Source organism: Leptonychotes weddellii, chromosome 11, assembly GCF_054177405.1.
Source record: "Leptonychotes weddellii isolate Sample4059 chromosome 11, ASM5417740v2, whole genome shotgun sequence".
In the NCBI taxonomy this organism is placed as follows: domain Eukaryota; kingdom Metazoa; phylum Chordata; class Mammalia; order Carnivora; family Phocidae; genus Leptonychotes; species Leptonychotes weddellii.
This window is the reverse complement of record NC_138379.1, coordinates 50,669,593-50,686,572: the sequence shown is the minus strand read 5'-3', so window position 1 is coordinate 50,686,572 and position 16,980 is coordinate 50,669,593. Positions and strand designations below refer to the sequence as shown.

General features: G+C 38.5%; 1 protein-coding gene across 1 annotated transcript in view; it reads left to right on the top strand.

Annotated features, from left to right (window-relative positions):
* Positions 1-9,749, top strand: part of RSF1 (remodeling and spacing factor 1) — a 151,015-nt gene extending 141,266 nt beyond the window's left edge. Inside the window, exon 14 of the mRNA XM_081797331.1 lies at positions 2,147-9,749. Within this exon, the coding sequence (XP_081653457.1) occupies positions 2,147-2,712 (566 nt within the window). The 3' untranslated portion in view covers positions 2,713-9,749. The remainder of the gene's footprint in view (positions 1-2,146) is intronic.
* The last annotated feature ends 7,231 nt before the right edge of the window (positions 9,750-16,980 follow it).

The following is a 16,980-nucleotide window of genomic DNA, read 5'->3' as shown; positions in this document are numbered from 1 at the left end:
CTCTGCCCTTTTTTTTTTTTGACTTATACAATCCTCCATTATTTATGATCTGTTTTGAAGATTTCTAAGATGCTTATCAGTTAAGTTTGAGCCCAAGCCAGGAAATCAAGGGAAAAAAATGTTTGAACATGGGAGGCTAAAGAAAGGGGATGAACATCTGATTGTGTATTTACCTTCATGTGTCATTAAAGACAAACAAATCCAGTAATTCAGCTACTAAAAACAAATTCTTATTGCACTAGTCACTATTTTGGCACTGCGACTAAAAGAGTAAACAAAAGAGCCAAAAACATGTAACTCCCGTGTAAACTCTTATTTTAATTAGAGGGAGAGATAATAAACAAGATAAGTAAGTAGAACCTACGTGGTATTAGGTGGGGATAAATGCTGTGGAGAAGAATAAAGGAGAAAGAGGAGTTGGGTAGGGATAGTGGCTGGGATCTCAGACAGGGCACCACAGGAACGCCTCACCAAGAAGACCACATTGGAGTAAAGACCTGACATAATGTTGGGTGTGTGTCATGCCTTTGTCCTAAGGCCGAGTGATACAGGCAGATGGAGCAACTAGCATGAAGGCCTGGAGGCAGGTTTGTGCCTGGTGTGTTCAGGAACAGAGAGGAGGCCAGGGTGGTTGAAGGAGAATGAGCGAAGGGAAGAATTGCATGAGACGATGCAGAGATCAACAGGGGTCCCATCACAAAGAGCAGTAGGCCGCAACTACAGCCCACCTGTCTGTAGTCAAGTTCTGTTGGACCAGCCATGCCCGTGTTTCTCACGTACTGCCTGTGGCTTCTTTTGTGCAAAGCTGAGTCAGTTGTATTAGAGACTGTAGGGCCTGCCCTTCTACAAAAAAACAAAACAAACAAATTGCCAACCCCTGATGAACCGTGCCATCTGGTTGAACTTTCTGTGGTGATGGAAACAGGCTATATCTGTGCTGTTCCGTATAGTAGCCAGTGGCCTCTCATGGGGCTGTTGAGCACCTGTAATGTGACTGGTATGACTGAGGAGCCGAATTTTTAATTTTTATTTAATTTTAATTCATACAAATTTAAAAATAGCCACATGTGATTAGTGGCTACCATATGGGATAGCGTGGTAGGCTGTTGTAGAGTTAGAAACTTTGGATTTTATTCCTTGTGAGAAGAGAAATAATTGGAGTTTGAGCAGAGCAGTGATATGATCGGACCTATATTTTAATTTGCTATGGTAGCTGTGTTATGAATAAATTTAAGGGGACAAGGGCAGAGTCCAGGAGACCCATTGGGAACCCACTGAAAGAGGCCAGGTGAGAAATGATGGTTGGTGAGACTAGGGCAGTGGTAGTGAAGGGGTGAAAAGCAGTCAGATTATGGCTCTATTTTGAAGGTAGACTCAAAGGATTTACTGTTTGGTTAGATGGGAGAAAGAAAACAATCAAAATATGACTAAGGAATTAGAACAGTAGAGTTGCTAGTAACTCAGATGGGCAAGACCAGAGCAGTGCATGTTTGAGGCAGAAGCGTAGGACCTCGGTTCTGGACATGTTAGGTTTGAAATGCCTGTTTAGAAATGCCAGCATAGATGTTGAGTAGGCAGGTTGTTGATAACATGAGTCTGGAATTTAGGGGTGGCCTAAAACAAATGTGAGTCATCAGCATATAGATGCAAAGCCATGAGATGAGGAGAGACAACCTAGATGTAAATACAGACAAAAAGAAGACATTTAAAGACTACCAAGGAAGGACATTTAATAACATGGGTTAAGAGTTAGCGCACTGTTTCAGATGCCCAGAGTTGGGTACTCAGTTTAATCTTTCCTTATCAGTATGTGTACATGATTCCATAATTGGAGAGACAGTGGATAGGAGTTTCTCAGTTTGTGACTACCCTATCTTCATTTAATTTAAGGATCATCATATTTGTTTTCTAAGAAATGTGATTTTGCTCTTTCCTAAAATCTGAGTTAAAAAACACACTATAGATCTTTCTGTGGATTGTTACAGGCCTGAGAGGAGAGAGCAATCAGGCCAATTATTGGAGGGAAATAGGATGCACGGGCAAGTCCGAAAGCAGGATATGGGGTGAATATGGGGAGGAAAGGGGAAATTACTTCAATCTGTTATGGTTAACTGTATCGCTGGCTGAAATGTGCTGTTTATTCTAGAGAGCTATATGTCCAAGAACTCTGAAGATGATGAGCTAGCTAAAGAATCAAGGCGGTCAGTTCGAAAGCGGGGTCGAAGCACAGATGAGTATTCAGAAGCAGATGAGGAAGAAGAAGGCAGACCATCTCGAAAACGGCTACACCGGATCGAGACAGACGAGGAGGAGAGTTGTGACAATGCTCATGGAGATGCAGATCAGTCTGCCCATGACAGCCAGCCCAGGGTCCTGCCCTCAGAACAGGAGAGCACCAAGAAGCCCTATCGGATAGACAGCGATGAGGAAGAGGACTTTGAAAATGTAGGCAAGGTGGGGAGCCCTTTGGACTATAGCTTAGTGGACTTGCCTTCCACCAATGGACAGAGTCCTGGCAAAGCCATTGAGAACTTGATTGGCAAGCCAGCTGAGAAGCCTCAGACCCCCAAGGACAACAGCACAGCCAGTGCGAGCCTGGCCCCCAATGGGACAAATGGTGGGCAGGAGGCAGGGGCACCAGAAGAGGAGGAAGATGAGCTTTTAAGAGTGACTGACCTTGTTGATTATGTCTGTAACAGTGAACAGTTATAAGACTTTTTTTCCATTTTTGTGCTAATTTATTCCACGGTAGCTCTCACACCAGCGGGCCAGTTATTAAAAGCTGTTTTATTTTTCCTAGAAAACTCCACTACAGAATGACTTTTTAGAAGAAAAATTTCAACAAACCCTGAAGTCTTTCTGTGAAGTGACCAGTTTTGAACTTTGAAGATAAATAATTGCTGTAAATTCCTTTTGATTTTCTTTTTCCAAGTTCATGGTCCTTGGCAATTTCATTCATGGAAAAAAATCTTATTATAATAACAACAAAGATTTGTATATTTTTGACTTTATATTTCCTGAGCTCTCCTGACTTTGTGCAAAAGGGTGGATAAGAATGCATTCCGAATCTGTGCGGGCCCAAAACAGAATTAGGGGTGGGAGAAAGCACTTGTGCTTTAGCTTTTTCATATTAAATATATATTATATTTAAACATTCATGGCATAGATGATGATGAACAGACTGTTTAAAAGTTCCAGTCTGTGTTGTTGCAGTTTGAGAACTGTAGATGACATCGTACATAAGTCATTCAGTAACAGCATTCATGATATCAACTTGTTTACTATTGGAGTTAACCACACTTAATAAAGAAGAGATGGAGAAAGCACCATCATTAAAAACTCTAACCTGAGTTTCTGTTATAGCGGAGTTTCTTATTTAAAAAAAAAAAATCATCTGAAGAACATTTGTACAGTAAAATGTATAATGAAGCTTTGACAACCAGATTGTGCTAGCAGCAAATTTTTTTAAGCAGCTTTATGCAGTGGTGATGAGGTGGCCTCTAATATCCTATCCATGAGAGTTATTAGTGAAATAAGTGTGGTCTTTCTTTAGGCCCAGGTGGACTGTAAACTTTGCAGATAGTGTAACTCTTGTCTTCTGGCCACTTAATATTTAAATATCTGAAATATCCCATTTTGAAAGAAATACATCTATACATAACATACATGAAGAGATGCTAAGCTGACAGCAGTATTTTAGCACATTTGATGACGGGGAAAGGATTTTCAGGTGAATTTTAACTGGTCTATTCTTGCCCTTAGTATCTACTTCAAATTGAAGTCTACAAACAAAGCAGTTCCTTTGGGAGGTTTTTAGTTTGAGTTTTAGCATGTATGTGTGTGTATACGTGTGTGTGTATGTGTGTGCGTTGGAATTTCCTATCTGCCTGGATATATTAGCAGGGTTTGAATGTAGTTTTGGCCTTTGGCCATTAGACTTCTATTAAAATTCATTAATAGTCACACGACCAACCTAGAGTTGATTGAGAACCGCCAATATGCTTAATGGGCATGACATCCATTTCAAACATCTCAACACTTCAGTGAAAGATAAGCCCTTTGTTTCAAGAAAAAGGGGTTTATAACTAAATATCTAACATGTAATTGACACTAAAATATGAACTTTGTCTTATTTAGTTACTGTTACAGCTGTAAAATTTCAGGCAGAGCCATAAATAACATTGTATAAAGTGTAGCACTTGTGATTAAACCTTGCCTGTCAAATTCTGAAACCTTCAGCCATTACTTCTGTGAATACTTTTGCCCTGGGATTTGGGTTTTTCTGTTCCGGTGTTGTGTCTGTTGCCGGCAACGGACACACCATATCTGCTGCTGGCCCAAGGAACTTTGTTAATTTTTCTTTCCAAATTAAGCATTATATGTGCTAGTCAGTGTATAGTAAAGCACTTCTCTTTTTTATGATTAAAAAGCTGGCATTAGACTTGCATTATAAATACCTCTCTAGAAACTTTATACTCCTTCTTTTCCTTCCTCAACGGGTGTTGCCCTTAAATCTTATCTTTTGGCCTTGAAAGTTTATAGCTGTTGTTTTTCATTTGTTGGTTCTTTTGTTTGTTTTGTTTTGTTTCACTTTAGTTGTGTAGTACCTGCCCATTAATATTTTTGCTTTGATTCTAGCAATGTATATGTATCTGTATAAAAAATAAAATAATGAAAGCAGCCTAAAAATAGGATGCACCAATAGCATGTGGTTCCAAGCAAGTTGTGATTTTTATTTTGAGACAATGTTCCACTGGAAGGGAGGGAAGGGCTTACACTTACAGACAGTAGAGCAGGGTTACGTAAGGACCATATTCACGTACCAAGCCACCTTTCTAGCCAGATTTGTTCACTTGTTTGAAAGTCAGGTAAGAATGTTAGCGAGCCTTTTTAACTGTCTTAACAGGCAGGCAACAGAAGGATTCCTACTAGTGCAAGGTAAGTGTTTAGAACGTGCGGGCGGCCTCCCCTGCCCCCCGTTGTTCCTCTAGATTTTAGTCCTGCAGCTGGGTAAAGCCACTACGGTGTAGAAACTCCCACGTACGCTGTCTCTACCTCTGGACACACCACCTCCTGCTTCCACCACTCTATAGTTAAGCAAGTGGTAAGACGTATCCAATGGGGTAGATTATTTATTTTACAGGATGCCTAATGTGAAATAAAGGAGTTCTTTTTACCCTTCTCCTACAGAGAGCAAAAGGTCATTGTTACCATAGTAAAGACTGAGTATTCAAGTTAGCATAGGTCCCACTGACATGGGTTATGATACCACTTTTGCTGCCTATTAATTTACCGAACTTGAATTAAGTATTTGTGAACTTGATAGTGAATGTCTGCCTTCTAACCTTACATTCTGATTAAGCCAATTAACTGTTTCATCTACAAAGAGTGCAATCCAAGCAGCTGAACTTAAAAATTACTATGCAGACAGGTTAATTATGGGCAGTTAAATGTTGGACAGTGCAAAACCAATTCTGCTGCTTGGTGATTAGATTTAGTCCCTCATAAAGTCTTAACGCTCACTGAAATATTAACTGATCATGCTTTGAAGAAATTTTTAAAAATGTAGGAAAAAGTAAATGGTCCTGTATCCAAAGATATAATTCAGTCATTAGGAACTGGACAGAGTATAGGAAAGCAGCAGCTCATCTAGAGTTTAGAACACCTTGGATCCTTAGAGTACTAACCATGGATTTAGATGCATCCGTAGCTGCCGTATAATACAGTCCTTTAATACTTTAAACCTTTTTTGAAATACAGGTGGACTCCCAATGTCCCACTAACAGTCTAGCACATGTATTAAGGGGAGATGTAGTTTAGTGCACAGAATATTTAGTTTGCAATTTCTGTATAAGTTTGAAAACTAGCCAAATGTTCACAAAGCAGAAGCTTTGAATTAAAATATATGAAAGGAACTCAGACTGAAAATACACATTTTGGTTTTGTAGACTTGTGTCAATGAAATAGGGTGTCGTGTAAAACATTTTCCGTTGTTGGCACGTTATTAGATAATGATGGCAGAGAGCTTTTCAAGAGTTTACCTGATACAGTGAGGTTGGATTTCCTTGACACATCTTTTTCCAGTTGGTCAAGGTTGCAGATGCAGAGAATACAGAGGAGTTTCATTTAGAATAAATTCATGTCTATTGATAGTCTTTTTTTTTTTTTTTTAAGACCTGCCAAAGAACCAAGGACTGAATGCTAAAGAAGTTGTTGAAAAAAACATTTTTAAACAAATTTTAAAAGGATATTACAAACTCCAGTTTTCACTTTTTGGTTGCTAGAGCCCATCCCATAGTATGCATCTAAGCAAAGTATATATACTAAGACAAATGTAGGAGTGTACTTGTTTAGAGGTAAAATGGTGAGAAAATGTTACCAGTTTTTAAATGGGTTTGATAGAATTTACTTTGTCACAAAGAATGCCTTTTTAGCTTATGTTTGTGGCGATGAGAGATGTTAACCATGCGCTAGTTCTACCATATGACTGGAAGGAACCCAGGGAATCTGTAAGTTGAATACTCAGAAAAAGTTGTGAACTCTGCCCTTCACCAACACAGTGAAACAAGTCCGTGATTGCCTCACAGCTATAGAACAAGTATTCAAAGACCCAGATCTTTTTTAAAAAATAGAACATGCATATATGTATGTATATATATGTTAGTATGTGTATACATACTTTAGATGTTAGCAGAAATTAAGAATGAATCCTTTGAAATCATTAATTGACATTGTAAAAAGACATAAGACAATTGTGACTGATGTGAAATTACGAACATTTAATTACAGAAAGTCCAGAGAAAAATAGTGAAGTTCCTCTTCTTGGTTTGATATTCTAAGAAAATATTCCTGGTTCTCTAAGAAGTAAGAATGCCAAGACTGCTTATCTGCTATAGTCTACCTAGTCCTCTGCTTAATATTGTTATTAAACCCTCTTAGAATAAAATCCATTCCTATTTTATCCACCATTCCCAGTGTGTACCTGTAAACCTACTTTGCAAGTGGCAGTTCAGCTGCTGATTTTCTTGTTTTTATACCAATCCCAGAAGACAAGGCCCTTTGCTATCAGTGTATTTAAACTGGGTTATTGTGTTATGTGTACACTTAATAATTTGTTTTCAAGATATTTCACTTCAACTTAAATTATCATTTATCATTTTTTGAGTGCCAAGAATTGTTAAGTAACTAACATACATTGAAGAAGAGTCATTCCCCAGCAAGCAAGCAGTCTTCATAAGCCAAACTGTAGGGTGCTTGGTATATAACCACTTTATAGATTATCCACTCGATACTTCTTTTATTCACATAAACCCTCTCAGAAATTGATTAGGACTCCATTAGTGGATTTTTTTCCCCTGATTTTGGTCATGTGAGCGCAATTTTTTTTTTCATTTTATATTTATATGATTTCATTCTGGGAAATGCTGCAAACCCAATTCTGGCACATTGTGATTTCAGTTAATGAAAATGTTATTTTTATTTTAATAACTTTTTAAGATATAGCCTATGCATAAGTTATATGAGAGGGCATAACAAATTATTAGATGAATAGAAATTTATTAATTAAACTCCTTAGACATTTTGAATGAGAAAAAACATCTAAAGGAACTACATTTGTGTTTTTTGCCAAACCGGTACAAGCTAGTAAATGCACTAAGGACTGAGTGACCTGCCTTGTTCATTTTGCCACTGGATGATGTAAGTTAAGAATGGAATTGTTAACCCTCATTATATATTTTCTTGACTTTCATCACTTTCTAAAGAAATCTAATTTAAGTGTTTGGGGTTTTGTTTGACCTGTATTTATTGAGTTCTGGTCATAGACCAGGAGCTGCATGTCATGCTTATGGATGGCCAGAACACAGTCATTGGGATACTTAATGGCTCAAGACCTTCTGAATCATTTAACTTATTTTGTATGTTGCAAAAAAAAAAAAAAGGTTTATTTTGCTTGAGAGTCACATTTTTTATATAACTGTACAGCTTTTAAGGGTTGGGAGGTGGAAAAATACCCTAAAATAGGATGTAGATTTTTACAATTGTGTTTATGCTAGAACATCTACAGGTGCATTATGTAATTAAACCTAAAATTGTTTAAAAATTTGTGCCATGGTCTTTTTCATTTTCCTGCCCTTTAGCAGAGTTGGTGCATGTCAATATTGCTATGTGGACAAGCCTTGGAATTAGGCTAATAACCCTTGTCTCCAAAGCTTTAAGATCATTGCATGAAAATTATACACAAACACATATATACACACACACATATAGACACATACATGTGCACACATGGATCTAGTTTATATTAGTGTAAATGAATTTTCAATTTCGGAACAGTTATAATAGCCTAAATTTGGCAGTTAACAGCATATTATAGTGTGTGATTTTCGTGATGCCTAACTAGGGTATTCTCAATGTTGGTCTAGTGTTTTGTTCTCTTAGCAAAGTAGCTTCTTGATAAGTATCTGAATTGTAGCTTGCCCAAACCTGCCAGGAGGTTTTGCATACAGCTTGAAAGGGAGTGTCCTGTGCTGGGATAGGCGGGGTGGGTTGGGGCAGAGCTTGGTTTCTTTTCAATCTGTAAAAAAACGGAAAACTAGAATTGCTTGATTTGGTTCTTGTTATTCAGTAGACTTAATGCCACAGGAATATTTTTCTGCTGTAAGGGATATGAGATTCAAATTCCAATTCTCTCCACATTTGATGAAAAGTATCTTTAAAGCTTGTAGAGTTGCTGATTCTAGCAGTCTTTTACATGGCACATTTTACCATAACTTATATTAAGACACCAGTATGTTTGCCATCTGATAATCTTACCATTCTAACTCCTCACCTTTATAGCACAAGTGTATTCTTATAAAGAATTAACTTCATCTAAGTGTGTCAAAATTTCTATCTAAACTACCTTAATCTATTGTCAGCTAGTGTGGGATTGTCAATTTCTTTGCTAGCTTCATCCATTCAGAGGAGAAGCCTGGGAATCATGAATTTCCAGGTGAAGAATACAAATTCCAGATAAGAATTTGTAAATGGTATATGTTAAATTTTCATTTTGATTTTAAAGTAAAAGTAGCTGAGATTCAGGGAGTATTTGATCAAAATGCCTCTTGGATTTTCAGACATGCTTATATGAAATGCTTTATTTTCCTATGCATAAAAAAATTATTCCTGGAATAGGTTCTCAGAATGCTTTATTTTGTTTCTAGGAGGAGATGAGAGCTAAAGCAGAAGCTCCAAGATTAGCATAAAACTGTCGAGGTAATCAGGAACGTGCTGTTAGTCAAATAGGGGAAGCTGGAGTGCTCTCTGCCACATATAATGTACTGCATGTGTGTGTGTGTTGGGGGGGAGGTTTGAAAACTGGAAATGTGATTCCAATAATGCACAAAGTAAATTTTGTGCATAGAAAATATGGGAATTCCTGGTAGCTTAAAGCTTCAGGGGTTAACTGCAGTGTATGAACACCTAGTGTGTTAGAATTGCAGTGCATAGTTGTTTAAATATAATATTCCTTGTAAGTGACAACCAAAATATGTTGTGGCTGGTGCCAACATTTTTTGTTAATGAAATGTTCAATGTCTCACTACAGTCTGATCAGAACTCTTGGTGTTATAAGCCAGGCCTGAAGCTATTTTATAGTTACTGGCCTAATTGTGTAACTTTTTCTTTCAAAATGTTTTATTATAATACTTCTGTCATTTCTTTCACTTAATATATGTCAATTGTCATAATAAAAAATTTAAATAATTTCATGTATTTAGCATGATGTGTTTGCAAACTTAGTTTAAACTTCATGGCACATAGAAAGCTAAGAATTTTCAATAATAGTTGATGAAGCCTGAACATTTTGTCATCTAAGCAACAGATGAATTATTCTCTACTGTTTAGAAAGTAAATTTGCAAGTGTATCAATTTCCCCAAAGTAATTATTTTTTTAAGATTTTATTTATTTGACAGAGACACAGAGGGAACACAGCAGAGGGAGTGGAAGAGGGAGAAGCAGGCTCCCCGCTGAGCAGGGAGCCTGCTGTGGGGCTCGATCCCAGGACCCTGGGACCATGACCTGAGCCGAAGGCAGACGCTTAACAACTGAGCCACCCAGACGCTCTTCCCCAAAGTAATTTTAAAAATTTTTAATTTTAGCTCTATGCCAGCTAGGGGAATTACAGGTATTACAAGGCTATCTATTGGGGCACCTGGGTGGCTCAGTCGTTAAGCGTCTGCCTTCGGCTCAGGTCGTGATCCCAGGGTCCTGGGATCAAGCCCCGTGTCGGGCTCCCTGCTCAGCTGGGAAGCCTGCTTCTCCCTCTCCCACTCCCCCTGCTTCTGTTCCCTCTCTCACTGTCTTTCTCTCTGTCAAAAAAAATTAATAAAATCTTAAATAAATAAATAAATTAATTAAATAAATAAAAGGCTATCTATTGGGAGATTTCTCTTTAGCTTCTAGAGAATTGACACATTAAAGATGCCTTGGACTTACTTGTTCGGTGTGGGCCTGTGGGAGCACAGAACTAGACCAGAGGGCACACAAGCCATAAGGCAAAAGCTTTTATTCTATAAAATTTTTTTACAGAGTTCTGTAGTAATAACTTTGGGAGTGAATTCTCACCAATAGGGGATGTTTGGGTTTAGGCTGAATTGCCACTTGGCAGGAGTGTAACAGATCAACACATTTGAAAAGTGGTTAGACCAGATGACTTTAGGGGGCCCTTCCAACAATCCTGAGTATGATTCTTATGTACAAATGCTTACGTATTCTGGGATATAGTAAGATTGACAGTGAACTCTCTCTCTCTCTCTTTTTTTTTTTTTTTACCAACAAACTAGTGGAATTCATCACTATTTGCAATTCTGATTTAAAATACTGATTAACTGGGGAGCCTGGGTGGCTCAGTCAGTTGGGTTACCGACTTTTTTTTTTTTTTTAAAGATTTTATTTATTTGAGAGAGAATGAGAGAGAGAGAGAGCATGAGAGGGGGAGGGTCAGAGGGAGAAGCAGACTCCCTGCCGAGCAGGGAGCCCGATGCGGGACTCGATCCTGGGACTCCAGGATCATGACCTGAGCCAAAGGCAGTTGCTTAACTGACTGAGCCACCCAGGCGCCCAAATAAATAAAATCTTATTTTTTTTTATTTTTTAAAGATTTTTTATTTATTTATCTGAGAGAGAGAATGAGAGACAGTGAGCACGAGAGGGAAGAGGGCAGAGGGAGAAGCAGACCCCCTGCCGAGCAGGGAGCCCGATGCGGGACTCGATCCAGGGACTCCAGGATCATGACCTGAGCCGAAGGCAGTCGCTTAACCAACTGAGCCACCCAGGCGCCCTGGGTTACTGACTTTTGATTTTGGCTTAGATCATGATCTCAGGGTGGTGAAATCTAGCCCTGCATGGGGCTCTGTGCTCAGTGGGGAGACTGCTTGAGATTCTCTCTCTCCCGGTCCCTCTGCCCCTCCCCCTGCTCACGCTCATGTGCTCTCTCTCTTTCTCTCTAAAATAAATAAATTGGAGCGCCTGGGTGGCTCAGCCAGTTAAGCATCTGACTCTTGATTTCGGCTCAGGTCATAATGTCAGGGTCGTGAGATCGAGGTGAGATGGAGCCCTGCATCGGGCTCCCCAGTCAGCCAGGAGTCTGCTTCTCTCCTCCTGCCTTGTCCCTCCCTGCCCCCCGCAAATAAATAAATAAATAAATAAATAAATAAATAAATAAATAAAATCTTTTAAAGAAAATACTGATTAACTGGGGCACCTGGCTGGCTCAGCAGGTGGAGCATACGACTCTATGATCTCAGGGTCATGGATTTGAGCCCCATATTGGGCATAGAGATTACTTAAAGAAAATACTGATTGACTATTTAGGTAAAGAACTTTTTAAAGCAGAATTTCACTTAATGGAATGAAAGCTGATCTATGCTGGCAAGAAATGACCAGCTACATTTTCTCAGTGGTTTATTTGAAATTTTCACTTAAACGGAATCAGTTAAGTGGAGGTGACAGTGCTGTGGCAGCCTTGAGAGAGTTTAAAGGAATCTTTTCTGGAGCTGAGAGTGACTCCAGAGAATGGCTATCAGCCCACATCTCTTTCAGGTTATGAGACCAGAGGACGTAGAAGAATTCTTTTAAAAACTGAGAATTGGTATACTATACTGGGACCATTTAGTAGAGGTACGATTATAAAACTGGGTGGCTCAGTCGGTTAAGCATCTGCCCTCGGGTCAGGTCATGATCTCAGGGTGCTGGGATTGAGCCCCACGTCGGGCTCCTTGCTCCTCAGGGAGTCTGCTTCTCCCTCTCCCTCTGCCCCGCTGTCTCTCTCTTTCTCTCTCTCAAATAAAGAAATAAAGTCTTTTGGGGGCGCCTGGGTGGCTCAGTCGTTAAGCGTCTGCCTTCGGCTCAGGTCATGATCCCAGGGTCCTGGGATCGAGCCCCACATTGGGCTCCCTGCTCAGTTGGGAGCCTGCTTCTCCCTCTCCCGCTCCCCCTGCTTGTGTTCCCTCTCTCTGTGTCTCTCTCTGTCAAATAAATAATAAAATCTTTAAAAAAAAAAAAAAGAAATAAAGTCTTTTGAAAAAAATAACGAAAATATTCTACTGAAACTAAACTAAATGTTGGGTGAAATGAATGCTTCTATCATTTTGACTCTTCAATGACTTTGCATGAGTTCCTTAAGTTCCTAAAAGTCTAAATGAAAATCAAAGAAAAAGAACATTCTAAGGGGATATGACTTAATATTTGCAGCATTAATTTAGCACATGAAGTCATATCCCAAATGAAAAGTTAACTAGGAACCTACTAGTTCACAGTATAGGCCACCTATAGCTTCCTTATTCTTCTCCTTGTCCATTTCAGAGCTACTTTATCCACACTCAAGCACTCATCCTTCTCTCCAGCCTGTCTGCAAGAAAGAGGTGTCTCCTGTTTTTGTCATATCCCTTCCGTGTCCCTGATCTGGCCCCTTCCCTCTTACCTCCTATAGGTCTTCACATTTCAGTGATCTCACTCTGCTCTCCACCCCTCTATACTCCATTCCTTTCTATACAAACCTCTATCCTGGAAAACAAAAGTGTCACCCTGTCTTTCATTCAATCTGCCTCTCAGATATTTCTTTTTTTTTTTTTTTAAGATTTTATTTATTTGTTCATGAGAGACAGAGACAGAAACAGAGAGAGAGAGAGAGAGGCAGAGGGAGAGGCAGAGGGAGAAGCAGGCTCCCTGCGGATCCCAGGACGCTGGGATCATGACCTGAGCCAAAGGCAGATGCTTAACTGACTGAGCCATCCAGGCAGGCACCCTCTCAGATATTTATTTGACTATCAGTCTTTAAAATAATAAATAGATTATAGAAATGTTAAACTTTATTTGAAGACTTGCTGAAATGTCAGAAATTCCTAAGAGAAACTCTGGGAAGCAGCAGGCTTCTCAGCAGTGTACTTGAACTCCATCATTAGGAACAACTGTTACAGAAAGCTGAAACTTAAAATAGGGGAGATGTTGCTCCCTTTTCCCTGCAATTGTTTCCTATCTTTCTGTGAAAATGTCCATTTTATTTTCTCTTTGGCATTATTGCCTGCTAGCAGGACACCAGTAATTGCACCATGAACTCATGAATCAAATAGCTCTTACTCTATTATTGGAGCCAAGAAGTTAGAGGAAGGACTTGATTAATGATGATAGAACCTGATTAGAACCTGTGCTATCTCTAGTCTGCACCATAACAGTAAATTTTCTGTATTTCAAGTCTAGTTTTTATTTTTTTTAAATAAGGATGAATTTTGACAGTAACTAGGGCTTAAGAGAAGCAAGCTGGCTCAATTCTGGAAAACTGGAAAGTTGGCTTCAAATTCAGACTGATGTGGAAGGCAGGGCTGGAGTTTGAACTGGGAGATGTTGTAAGCAGAATCAGGACAGTGTCAAAGAGGCAAGGACCCACAACCAGAAAAGGCATATGAGAGAGGAAGAGAGGGCTAGGAAGCAGTCTTTGCGATGATTGTCCTCTCTGAGACACAGCCATTTCTAATAATCTAGATGAGCTTATGCAGTGGTTTCCAAAACAAAAGTTCTTGTAAATTTCATTTTAAAACCTTTCTTCTTGGTTTTTAAAATTGAGATATAATTCACATACCATAAAAGTCACCATTTAAAGATGTACAATTTAAAGGTCCTTAGTATATTCAGAAGTTTGTCATCACCCCCAAAAGAAACCCAATATAGTTGGCAGTCTCTCACCATTCTCTCCTTCCCTCAGACCCTGGCAACCATTAATCTACTTTCTGTCTATTGCCCATTCTGGACATTTTATATAAATGGAATCATACAAAATGTGGCTTTTTGTGTCTGACTTCTTTCATTTAGCATGTTTTAATGACTTAATCCATGTTTTAGGCATGAATCAGTACTGCATTCCTTTTTATGGATGAATAATATTCTACTATATTGTTTATTCATTCATTGGTTGATGGATATTTGGATTATTTCCACTGTGGGGCTATTATGAATAGTAAGCATTTGAGTACAGATTTTGTCCGGAAATGTTTTCAGTTCTCTTATGTACATACCTAGGAATGGAACTGCTAGATCATATGGTAACTCTTGTTTCACATTTGCAGGAACTGCTAAACTGGTTTATGCAGCATCTGCATCTTTTTACATTCCAACTGGTAATGCATGAGGGTTCCAATTTCTCTACATTAGTAATGCTTATTATTGTCAGTCTCTTTTTATTATAGCCATCCTAGTGGATATGACGTGGTTTCTCATTGTGGTTTTGATTTGCATTTCCCTGAAGTTTAATGATATTGAGCATCTTCTCATGTGCTTATTGGCCCATTGTTTAACTTCTTTTCAGAAACATCTGTTCAAATCCTTTGCCCATTTTTTAATTGGATTACCTGTATTTTTTATTGTTGTGTTATGAATCCTTTATTTATTATGGATACCAATCCTTACCAAATATAGGGCTTGACTTGCAAATATTTTCTCCAATTCTTCAGATTGTTTTTCTGCTTTCTTGATGGTGTCCTTTGACACAAAAAAGTTTTTAATTTTGATGAAGTCCAATTTGTTTTTTTCTGTTTGCTCGTGCTTTAAATGCCATACCTAAGAAACTGTTGCCTAATGCAATGTCACAAAAATTTGTTTTATGTTTTTTTCTAAGTTTTATAGGTTTAGCTCTTAAGTTTAGGTGATTGATTCTTTTTGAGTTATTTTTGTATATGGTGTCAGGGAGAGATCCAAATTCATTCTTTTGCATGTGGCTATCCAGTTATACCAGCACCATTTATTGAAAAACCTATTCTTTCCCTCACGGAATTATCTTGGCATCCTTTCCAAAAATCAGTGGACCAGAAATGTATGGGTTTACTTCTGGACTCTTAATTTAATTTTATTCCACTGATTTATGTATCTATCCTTATGCCAGTGCTACACAGTATTGATTACTGTAGCTCTGTAGTAAGTTTTGAAATCAGGAAGTGAGTCCTCCAACCTCTTTTTCTTTCTTTATAACATTATTTTGACAATTCTGGGTACCTTGAATTTCATATCAATTTCAGGTTCAGTTTGTCAATTTCTGTAAAAAAGATAATTGGAATTTTGATAGGGACTGCATTTAATCTGTAGGTCTGTTTTTCTAATTCCCAAGAGATTTGAAAAGATACTTACCAAATATATATATAGCCAATAAACACATGAAAATGTGCTTAACACTATTAGTTGTCAGAGAAATGTGAATTAAAACCACAATAAGGTATACTACACACCCACTAGAATGTTTAAAATGAAAAAGACTGGCAACACCAAATGTTGATAAGGCTATGGAGCACCTGGATCTCCCATACATTTTTCTGGTGGCAATGTAAAATGGTAAAACCACTTTGGAAACTATTGGCAGTTTCTTAAAAAGACAGACAAACCATCTAGCCTATAATATAGCAAATCCACTCCTAGGTACTTATCTTAAAGAAATGAAAACCTATACCCACACAAACCTATGTATAAGAATGTTCAGAAAGCTTTATTCACAATGGCCAAAAACCAGAAATAGCCCAGATGTCCATCAACAGAACAGATAAAGAAACTGTGGTATATTCACACAATGCAATACAACTCAGCAATAAAAAGGATCAAACCACGGATTGAGTAACAACATGAATGAATCTCAAAAATATTATGCTGAGTAAAAGAGGATTTGCACAAAAGCATATATTCTATATAGTTCCATTTATATATAAAGTTCTAGAATAGGGGCACCTGGCTGGCTCAGTTGGTAGAGCATGTGACTCTTGATCTCAGAGTTGTAAGACTGAGTGCCACGTTGGATGTAGAGATTATTTAAAAATAAAATAAAATAAAATAAAAATAAATTTCGGGGCGCCTGGGTGGCTCGGTTAAGCGTCTGCCTTCAGCTCAGGTCATGATCTCAGGGTCTGGGGATCAAGCCCCATGTGTTGGGCTCCCTGCTCAGTGGGGAGTCTGCTTCTCCCTCTCCCTCTGCCTCTCTCCCCGGCTTGTGCTCTCTCTCTCTCAATAAATAAGTAAATCTTTAAAAAAAAAAAATAAAGGTCTAGAATAGACTAATCTACAGTGATAAAAATCAGATTAGTGGTTGCTTCTGGGAGGGATAATTGCTAGGAAGAAAATGTATTTTATATATCAATAGGGTTGTATGTGTATTTGTCAAAACTGTACATTTAAGGACCATGAATTTCAGCATAAAAAATATACATCATCAGAAATTTTTTTTTCAACATGGGGCTTGAATCCTTGACTCTGAGATCAAGACCTGAGCTGAGGGCACCTGGGTGGCTCAGTTGGTTAAGCGACTGCCTTCAGCTCAGGTTATGATCCTGGAGTCCCGGGATCAACTCCCGCATCAGTCTCCCTGCTGAGCAGGGAGTCTGCTTCTCCCTCTGACCCTCCCCGCTCTCATGCTCTCTCTATCTCATTCTCTCTCTCAAATAAATAAATAAAATCTTAAAAAAAAAAAA